Raw genomic sequence first — 10,878 nt, 5'->3', positions numbered from 1 at the left:
GGCTGAACTGATAACCTCTGATATAATGCTTTATAGACTTCGCTTTCTATATATTTATTAACAAGCGTTACAAACAATCTGAGCAACTCTTGGAAAGGGCATAAAAAATATATTTAAAAAAATATCTAAGCATGTCAAGAACATTGTTCGCTCATTAAACAACAGCAACAACAACAACAACAACAACAGCAGCAACAATAACAACAACAAAAACAACCTACTTCCAGAGTAAAACCTCGCCCCCACCCTGTCCAGCCCCCTATCATCCAGGGCTCAAGTTGTTGTTGCCTATTTGCCCACATACGACAATACCAACTTTTGTTTGGGCTGCTGAGCCGGGCAATGTTGATTAGTACTTCCTGAGGCAGCCTCATATCATTGCACGCATACACAAATACTTATGTAAACCTCTTATATATAGACCACTGATATATATATATATATATATATAAGTATATACACACAAGACTATGCCTATTTGCTTAGAGCTGTGCAAACAATGCAATAAATGTCGCTTGGCTCTTGGCGAAGCTTGACGCGCTCAGCTTATCAGTTGACCGTTAGAAGTTATCATAACAATGCCAGGCACCATCAGGTTAGCAGCGGTAAGTGGAGCATTACAGCTCTTGGGGGCCCTGCATATGCAAATACACGAGCAGACATAGCTACAATTTCAGGTGTTATTCCCGGAAATGTAGAACGATATCTGGCAAAAGCTGGAACTATGACGACAACTAACTAACTAACGCATAGAGTTAAGATCTGTTTTCAAGACTGCATTACAGAAGCGTTTCCAGTGATTCGCCTCGAAAAAAATCGAAAAATATCCATAGAGAATTACAAAGGCTTGCAAAAATATGCAAGAGAATAGTCGTAAGTAGAGACTGCTTTTGTCTGAAAAATCTTTTTGATATTCAAGACAACCAAAATTTGCTAATAGCGAGCTTCTTTCACAGAAAATTGGAAATCTTTACCCATAGGAACAATCGACTGAAACATAAGTTGTATAATTGAGATTTTTTTAATCTAGAAGAGTATTTATTAGTTCACATTACGAAAAAAAAAAAACCATTTATCCCAACATTAACCAAACCTCACAAGATTTTTCTTAATGAAATCTATAAAAATCCCATCCAACTCGACCCCGATGAAATTTGCAGGGCTTGTAACGTCACAACTTCTGGATGCAGAATATACATGTATGTACATACATATGTATGCATGTATGTATCCACAATGTTTAAATACATACATACATTACATATATATGAATTGCTTGGCTTGGGCTGCGCATCTTCGTTAGCGGCACATTTAAACTCTGAACCCGGCAATTGATTGCCACAGAGAAAGCTTCATTTGGTGAATGTAAATGTGAATGTGATTGTGAATGTGGTGAGTGTTTCGTGAATGTGATGTGTGAGTGTGAGTGTTTTGTGAATGGATGCGTTCTCTAACATCGAAATGAATTGCTTATTTTGACATTTATTAAAGCTTTAAATAAAATTTATGCAGAGAATCAATTAGTGTGTGCGAGGAAATGGAGCTGCTGCTGGCGTCGGCGGCGTGAGGGGGGCAGGAGGACAGCGCGAATTGTGACTGTGGGATCGGGTGGCCGCCAATGGACGGAGAATAGGAGGATAGGAGGACAGGAGGACAGAGGACAGACAGAAGGAGCACGCACAGCAAAAAGTCAAGTAACGAAAAATATTTCTCACAATCAGCTTGTAGACAAGGCGAACAAGGAGCTAAAGAATACGGTGCAAGGCGGCGAAGGAAACATAAAATAGCAACAACAAAACGCGGCGGAGGCAAAAAGACAAACGTCGAACGGCAACAAAAACAACAACAGCAACAACAACAACATTGCACATAATCAGAGGAGCGACAAAGACTGCAAGAAATCACAGCAGCGACTGCAGCAGAGCTCAAAGATAAACAGGCTCGCAGACGGCCACACAAAATGCACATGTATTAACATGCATATGCACATAATCATACATACACACATACATACATACAAACATATGTATAGATCGCGCCACTCGCTGCAGCAGAGTTGCCATCTTAGCTGACATGTGGCTATTTCTAGCTTTTTAAAAGCGAACTAGCTGAGGAATTCTGGAAAATGTTGTACAAGAAAGGATCGCTACAACCTTTGGGTTTTTTTTATTTTCATTTTTTTCATTTAATGTTACATTTTTTTTGTTTATAGAAACTATTAAGCCCATTAGAAACTTGTGTTAACAAAAATTAATAAAACATAGAAAATATATTATGTACATTTGAAAAGTACATCCTAAAAGTTGCAAATGAGAATTTAATAGAAACCTGTCCAAAATGTATTAATGTAACTATATACAAATTTGGACCACCTATTGTAGAAATAATTTAATTTATTCCAACCATTTAGCCGTTTGCGCCTTTTAATATTGTGGCAACACTGTCAAGTAGACGAATCCTGCACACAATCTCACACTGCGCTCACACTGACACACACATACAGCGAAGGCATATTTTGGCGCTAAAATCAAAACGCGTTTCCTCTTTGTGCACTTCTTCCGAGCGCTCGAGCGCTCTTCACCTACTTCTTCGCTCAGTCTGACCAATGCACATCGGCGAGTGCAAGAAATCTCAGCGCCCCCCCCTGCTTCGTCTTGCACACACACACACGCACACGCACACAAAGATTTGTTGTTGTTGGGCTCGTGTTAAGGAATTTTGCGCGCGCGTTGTGCTCGTTCCCCGTGCCTCTCCTCCTGCTCGTGTCACACACATACCACAGAACAGCAGGACTAATTCTCTGCTCTGCTGTGTGCATGTCCTTCGGGCTACGCACGATCAGCTGATTGAACATATGTAGGTACCCTGTAGTATAGCAGGCAGAGGCCCGCAAGGAACAGGATTGTGTATAGGAACTGAAACGGGACCGAGGGTCATTCCCCGCGCACCTATCCTTTTCTAACTGTTTGTCCATGTATACATGCATGTATGTGTGTGTGGGCATACATTCTGATCAGCATTTGTCTATGTTACGCTGCTTCTTATGTACATTCTTCCATTTCCCCTACAATTCGGGGCGCTCGATCACATGGTCGCGATCCGGCCCAAATTCCGTACAAAGTTCAAATACCTTCAATGCCAACTGCCTGTCAACACCTTTGTCAATCTCCAATTCAAATTTGCCAAAGCTTTTGGCTGCCATTGCAGACTGCTTGCACACATACAGTAAAAGCTCTTGTTAAGCGAAAGAATTACATATGTACATGCATTACAACTGGACTTTTAAAGTAAAGGGGCAACAGTGTATAGAAAAGTATATAAACATGAAGATTAATAAGAAAAAATAAATAACTATGCTTAAAACTTTGGAATGTTCTTCCTTTGAACGTGGGTGTTCGCTCAAGAGAGCTTTCACTGTACAAGAGGGCTTACGCTGTAATTTATGTGCACGCATACACACGTACATAGTACATACATACATATGTACATACATGCAGATAATATGCAAATGGATTAAATGCTCATAACTTACCTATTGCACACTAATTGCACGTCTTTGCCTCCCCGTGGACTCCATGCGATTCCTTTTGTATGCACAAGCCCTAAACGCTGCACACACACGCACACACTCGCGTACACACAATTTCGACCCGCCACGCCCCTCGCACTGGTTTGGCTTTCGCGCGCGCGCGTAAAAGTATCTCAAACGCTTTTTTGCACACTTTTTTTTCTTCTTTTTTTTTTTTTTTGAATGTCGCCGTCGACATCAGGCGCTTAAAAAATACAAAACCGACCAAATCTCAGACCTCACTTCTTGGAATTTCGATTTACAATTTAGTTCTTCACGTTGTTCATTCCACTTCTCGTTTTTTTTTTTTTTTGGGAGTTTATTTGCTGTTGCTGCTCCCGCTGCTATTGTTGTGCTCCATTCCCATTCACGTTGTTTCTGCAATTTCATAGTGTTCGCTGCTTGCATTAGTGTGTGCCGCCTATTCGATGCTCGCAATCAAATTCACTCGCTGCATTTGAGTGTGTGAGTGAGTTTTTTGCATACATTTTTGATTTCTGTTTGCCCTTTTTCCGTTCTGTCTTCATCTGTGTCGCCGCACCGTGGTGTGTGATCTATTGCATTTAAATGCTTATCGAAAGCGAGCAAACCAATTGGAAGCGATGATATATGACCTTTAGCTTAAACGGGCATACAATTACATGCACATTTTTAATTTGTTCATAAGCATCTACTTACATATTTGAGATATATTACGATGGTAGCCAAACTATTTGCGCAATAAACACGCATGTTCAGCCCACTGTGTCGCACTATGAATGAGTTTGAGCTTTTTTTTTTCTGTGCCGCATGTTTTTTAACTTGTTCAAAACCACTTTATGATTTCTGCGTCCTTTTAGTTTGTTGTTTATTCTTTCAAAAAGATGATCCTCTTCCTGCAGCAGCACAAAAGCAATTCAAGAGAATGAAACCGTAGCTCATTTAGCTTTGAGCGCATTTTGCAGCGGCTGGCAACGCCAGCTCAAATCATTTGCCTTGCCCATATGATTCGCATGATAGTTTTTATAAATGATGTCGCCGCATGGTCGCCGTCCAATTTAGTTGTTTCTTATGCTTGTTGTACATTGCGCTCTGCTGTGGATTTGCCTGCCGCGTAGGAATTCGCCAAGTCTTTACAAGCAGCACTATACCCATGGGTGCCCCCACCGTAGCCCCTCACATGCACGACGCGACTCCCGCAGGGCCTGCACACACACACTTCCATGCGCGCATATGTAACTCGATTTTTGCTTTAACTTTGCCGCAACTGCCCACACACACTCAAACGCACTAATACACACATGCATGTGGAACTCTGCTCATTTAACGACATTGGCGTCTACGTCTGCAAAACACAAAAGAGCCACGCCCCGCACCACCTCCCCCAAAGAGCACTGTGTCGATCATATGACTGGGACCTGGCACAACGACTACCTGCTGATGTACGCTTTGGGATCCAAGGGGGACAACTTGGGCGTGCAGGCGTCACGGAATGCGTGGATCTCACATTATTACCTGCGAACGACACAATCGATGCCGCTCAGTCGATGCCATCGTCGTCGTCGTCGTCTGCGTCTGCTTCTGCTTCTGAAATTCTGCTTAAAGATTTGCACGCAGGCTGTGGCAGCCGCTGGCTCCAGGCTCTGGTTCCAGCCATTCGATTGCAACGTAAATCACATGTGTTTTTTCTCGCTTCGGCCTCCACACGAACTGTCGCTCGGCCCCCAATCAGGGCCCACTCGGCTATCGGCTATTGGCGCTCAGCGTCGGCGACGACGCGCTTCGCGCTATAAAAGCTCGCGCGCCAAAATTTTCGCCTTCAATTGTGCTCCGGCCGCGCATCGGGTAGGGGAAATTGTTGAGCGCTACCTGTTGCACAGGCACTGGCCAGTGATCGTGGCTCGCTCCAACAGCACAGATTTTCCGACTACTTCTATCCTAGTTCGCCCTTTGATATTTGTTATTGGAATAGGGATATGGCAAATGGAAAACTGTTCAATACATATATGTATGTACATATGTATGTATGTAGCTGCTGCTCCCGCTCGTAACCTTCTAGTCTCGCTCCTGCTCTCACTGCTCTTTCAATTGCTGCTCCTGCTCCTGCCGTTATACGTGCTGCTGCTCGCACAAAAGAGCAGCGACGTCGACTGCGGCTTGCCGGCAGCGGGGGTTGCATACACGGCCGCCGCTCTTTAAAACCAGCTGCGCTCGGCTCGAGAACTACATTTGTTTTCTGTTCGTCGTCGTGTCAACATCTGCGCCTCGAGCTGCTCTCCCTCTCTCTGCCACTCGTACGGTAGTGCAGTAAATTTGTGTGTGTGTTTGTGTTAAAGCGATTGGGATATAACATTATTAATACAAAACGCAGCACACAAAGAACTCACAAAGTACGTGAAACTATAAACAAATGCAACAATGTTTAAACGGACACAATAATAATGCAAAACTCCAAAAAGAAAACAAAAATATGCAACAATAAATGCAATATTAGTTTTTAACAAATACGGTTCACAAATGCAACAACAACAAAAAACTCAACGAAGGACTACAAAGTGCAAAGCCGCAACTAACGAAAACGAAACGAACTAACAAACTAACTGTAAATGTGCCAGCAAAAGAAACGTGCGAAAATTGTGTTTTAGCAATTTTCAGAAGAAGCAACAACAATATTAAACGCTCAATATACACGCGTTGGAAAACTACAATCAAAATAGCTCATTTCACATATTTGGCAAATACATAAATAAATTCAATAATACAAAATGCTGTGGGAAACAATTGCCGAAGAGAACAACTGCACGATGGATTGCAATATCAGGTAATTATTGAAAAGCAAGGCGAAAACAAGAGCTAGCTAAAAGTAAATTAATTGGAGCATAAAACGCATAGGAAGATAGCATAGCTAATGTAATGAAATAAAAGTGCAAGTAAATTTCAACAACAAAAGCGTCGTGCTTGAACTTGAACAGCAACGACAAAAACAACAACAACAGCAACAGAGCGCTCACACACACACACACACACATACATACCAAAGCAAATTTGTGAACAACGGCACTGAGCAGAAGAAGCCGCCGCAAAGCGTTCGCTGCTGCGCTGTCGACTGCGCTGCTTGCTTTACAGTTGAACAAAAGTAAGAGTAAAATGTTTTTTCTCATTATTTTTTGCACGCTCCACACGAGCGAACGACACGTTTTTTCTTTTCTTTTTTTTTTTTTTTTTGGCTGTGGCGCTCAGCTGTTGTTATTGTTGCTTTTTCATTCATTAAACCGGCTTCCGCGAAGTTCGCACAGCTCCAAAGCAAAATGTTGTACTCTGTTCTGAAAGTGCAAATGGGTATATTTTTGGGGCTAATATATTATATTTCTCGAGCTGGGCAACAAATTCAGCAGGTGTCTAACCAATGTGTTAGTTCAAAGCCACTTGGGACACGCCCCCAAAAATTGACTTACAGTTTGACAGTCACTGTCTAGTGCTTACAGTTTTGAAGCACTTAGCTGACAGAGCATGGCGCAGTTGGTTGCAGCCGTTTGAAATGTTCTTACCCGTTGTTGCGTCTTCGCCTTCTGCTGCTGCTGCTACGCCGCTTGCGGTTCTGCCTTGCGTGACCCAAAAAAGTCGTCAGCAAAAGTGCAGATGCATTTGAGCGTAGCTCGAGCGGAACGCGTGCAAAAGGGAAATTCCGCTTAGAGTACCGCAAAAAGGCCCAACGGGAAGGCGGGGTACTTTTTAAGTTCTAATTCAAATTTCCTTATTTACGAAAATTACAAGCGAAAGAGGGACAACAACAACAAGAACGGGAATTGAGCGCAGCAACCCCTCGACGCTGCTTCTTCTTCTTCTTGTTTTTGTTGTTGTTGTTTTACACCACCGACGCCGACGCCGCCGCATATTTTTAGCTGCGGGTTTAATGACCCGCCGCAGTTTAGGCAGCACAACCAGCAGCAGGAAGCATACGAAATACAGTTGACTAATCCTCCTCCTCTCTCGCTCTCTCTCTCTCTCTCTCTCGCAGCAATTTGAACAAAAACAGCTCCAGTCGCCGCGTTCGCCGTGCGCTGACCAACAACAACAGCAGCAACAACAGCAACAACAACAACATGCTGATGGCCATGGATGCGGAGGAGGAGCTGTCGTTCTATGACGATGACGTGCACGCTTTGCCGTCGCCGTCGCAGCGTTCCGTTAGCCCGGCGTTGCTCGGCCTGCTCTCGCCGGAGGGTTCGCCGCAACGCTTTCAAATTGTGCGCCAGCCCAAGCTGCTGCAACAGCAGCAACAGCAGCATCAGCAGCATCAGTTGGCGCCAGCAGCAGCGGCGACAGCGAGCAGCGCTGTGACGCCTGCGCGCAGCTTTCGCATATTCAACAGCCTCTCCTCCACGGGCTCCATGGAGTCTTCTATGGATGACGAGTACATGGAGCTGTTCGAAATGGAATCCTTTGCCGGCATACACCAGGCGCCGCCAGCGCTTGCCATGCCCAGCGGGCTTAACTCGCTGATTAGCGGTCAGATCAAGGTGACGCCCAAATCTCCGGAAGCGTTGAGCATCATGATGCGACGTCCCTCGGTGCGCCGCTGCCTTAGCATGACAGAGACGAATAGCAATCAGCTATCATTACAACAACACCAACACCAACAACAACAACAACAACAACTGCAACCAAAGACGCCAGAGACTGCCAGGGATTGCTTCAAGCGTCCCGAACCGCCCGCATCGGCCAGCTGCTCGCCCATCCAGAGCAAGCGTCACCGTTGCGTCGAGAAGGAGAACTGCCCCAATTCGGCCGCCATCAATCCGTCCGCTAGCAGCCACGCCCATGCGCCTCCGTTGCGCAAATGCATGTCGCTCAATGATGCGGAGATCATGTCCGCATTGGCGCGCTCCGAGAATCGCAATGAGCCGCAATTGATTGGGGACTTCAGCAAGGCGTATGCCCTGCCCCTGATGGAGGGACGTCATCGGGATCTGAAGTCGATCTCCAGCGAAACGGTTGCCCAGCTGCTTAACGGTGATTTTGAGGAGCAGGTGGCCAGCTATCGCATCATCGACTGCCGCTATCCGTACGAGTTTGAGGGCGGCCATATACGCGGCGCCAAGAATCTCTATACCCACGAACAGATCCTCGAGGAGTTTCTCAGCGCCGCACAGACTGAGCTGCAGCAGCAGCAAAATGCCGTTGCCGGCAACAAGCGTCACATAATCATCTTTCATTGTGAATTCTCTTCGGAGCGTGGCCCAAAAATGTCGCGTTTTTTGCGCAATCTGGATCGGGAGCGCAATACGCATGCGTATCCGGCGCTCCATTATCCGGAAATCTATTTGCTGCACAATGGCTACAAAGAGTTCTACGAGACGCAGCCGGAGCTCTGCCAGCCGAACGCGTATCGGCCCATGCTGGAGCCGGCCTACAATGAGGCCTATCGCCATTTTCGTGCCAAGTCCAAGTCCTGGAATGGCGACGGTTGCGGCGGCGCCGGCACGGGCCGCAGCAAGAAGTCCCGTTCGCGGCTCATGCTGTAAATTCCCTATTTTTTTCGCGGGAGGGTGGCAACGCCAAAACAACACTGAAAAAAAAACAAACCATTATTTGTACATAAGAAAAGAAAAACAAAAGCTGGGTATTTATTTCATTTTAATGAGAAAATTTTAAGTTGATTTTGTTGATTTTCGTTTGTTAATTTTAGTAGACCCTAAGACTTAATTCTAATACACACACACACACACACACCTACACACACTCACACACACGTGTACATTTATAACTGTAACATTTTTTTCCCTTGACTTTTTCTTTAAGTTCGTTTTTCTTTGATCAATTTTTGTTTAATTGTTTTATGTAAAAATTTTCGATTTAGTTCAATTTATTAGAGCTTTAGTTTGAATTTTTTAACGTAACAAAAATGTGCATTATAATCTAAAATGTCATACAAATTTAAGCGGCCCCCCTCCGTAGTTAACCCGCGCCCATACTAGTTCGTAAGCTTAAAACAGAAAATGGCTAAAACACACACACACACACACACATACATTAATATCTTAATTATTTTAAGCATAAGAGTTGAAAGTTGAAAACTTGTGTTAGGTACAATTTACGCTTATTATTTGTTTATTTTTATGTAAAACAAAGCTCTTCGCCCACCCTTGACCCCTTGACCCCTTGACCCCACAAAACAAAACAAAAAACATCCACTTATTGTATAATGATTATTTTAAGCAAAGCTTATTTTTGCATCAAAAAAAGGCAATATTATTGAACAAAGACGTACATTTTAAATATAAATCACGAACCCTGAACTGAAAACTAAAAGCATTTTAATTATTTAGTTTCGTTAAATGAAAAAAAAAAAAAACTCAATTGTAAATAGCGTAAAATATTTTAATTTGATTTTCGCGCCAAATGTCGAGTGCTGCCAGATATTAGACTAAATTGATGCGTGCATTTAACAGGAGCCACTTTGGAGTGTGTCTTGGGTATGTTAACAGTTTAATGTTAAGCTGGAAAGCTGTTGCTGTAAACGGCCTGCGTGGTTTCTGTCTGCAGAGTGTCTGTAGATGCAGCAGTGAAGTTGGCCGCGCCCAAGTAAAGGCTGTGAACAGAAAATGTAAGCTAGATGGCGCCAACTCAAAGGGCCGTTAATTTTTTGAAATTCTCGAAATCTTAAACTTTACATATTTGTGTTTTTTATTGATCATGTGTGTGTTGAATTAGGTAAGCATATTTTTGAAAAAATCGATAATTAGTTTTTCCTTAAAATATCCGTAAAAATGAATGGTAGCTTTGGGGAGGAATTTTATGAATTCTAAACTAAACCAATTTTAATATTTGCCGATATGTAGTCCAATTAAATTTCGCTTTAAGATATGTGTCTATAAACGATTACCAATTCTTATCAGTTTCTATTCGTATTGTTCATTAATTATTTGGGCTTGGCGATGGGCTGGGTTAAACTTTGTAGTCATTTCCGTGGCAACCATTTGCTTAATTCCCTGCGACAGCAGATATGCGCAAATGCTGCAATTAGTATTTGTGGCAATTACCGCAAAGCTTAAGTGCTGCTCAGAGAGGCAGCCCCGTACCTCGTCACCCGTCACCCGTCTCCCCTAACCACCCATAGACTAAGCACTCAAATTCTGAGCGCAATCACATCCGAATGCCACCCACTTGCATTTGGGGCAACGTGCGTTGCGTCCTAAACCCTTTCATTTCCGACCAGTGGGACATTAAAATTTCGCAACACTTGCCACAGATACACTCAGACAAAAACTTCGTGCTCAACTAGATTCTATTATATTGTTTTGAACCAAGGCTGGAAAAGCGCTTCAAAC

At 43.6% G+C, this 10,878-nt stretch overlaps 1 protein-coding gene across 1 annotated transcript; it reads left to right on the top strand.

Moving 5' to 3' along the window:
- Positions 1 to 5,386: 5,386 nt before the first annotated feature.
- stg (string) lies at positions 5,387 to 9,859 on the top strand. Its single transcript, XM_032439138.2, has 2 exons — positions 5,387 to 6,368; positions 7,566 to 9,859. The coding sequence occupies exons 1-2, from the start codon at positions 6,313 to 6,315 to the stop codon at positions 9,070 to 9,072; spliced, it is 1,563 nt and encodes a 520-aa protein (XP_032295029.1). The 5' UTR covers positions 5,387 to 6,312; the 3' UTR covers positions 9,073 to 9,859.
- The last annotated feature ends 1,019 nt before the right edge of the window (positions 9,860 to 10,878 follow it).

Source organism: Drosophila virilis, chromosome 2 (genome assembly GCF_030788295.1).
Source record: "Drosophila virilis strain 15010-1051.87 chromosome 2, Dvir_AGI_RSII-ME, whole genome shotgun sequence".
Lineage (NCBI taxonomy): Eukaryota > Metazoa > Arthropoda > Insecta > Diptera > Drosophilidae > Drosophila > Drosophila virilis.
Note: the sequence above shows the minus strand (reverse complement) of the source record. Positions and strands in the feature narration are given on the sequence as shown.

Bases quoted from the DNA above. Each gene is read 5' to 3' on its own strand.
- stg (XM_032439138.2), top strand. From the start codon at position 6,313: ATGCTGTGGGAAACAATTGCCGAAGAGAACAACTGCACGATGGATTGC. The intron at 6,369-7,565 runs GTAATTATTGAA...TCTCTCTCGCAG, and splicing joins ACGATGGATTGCAATATCAG to CAATTTGAACAAAAACAGCT.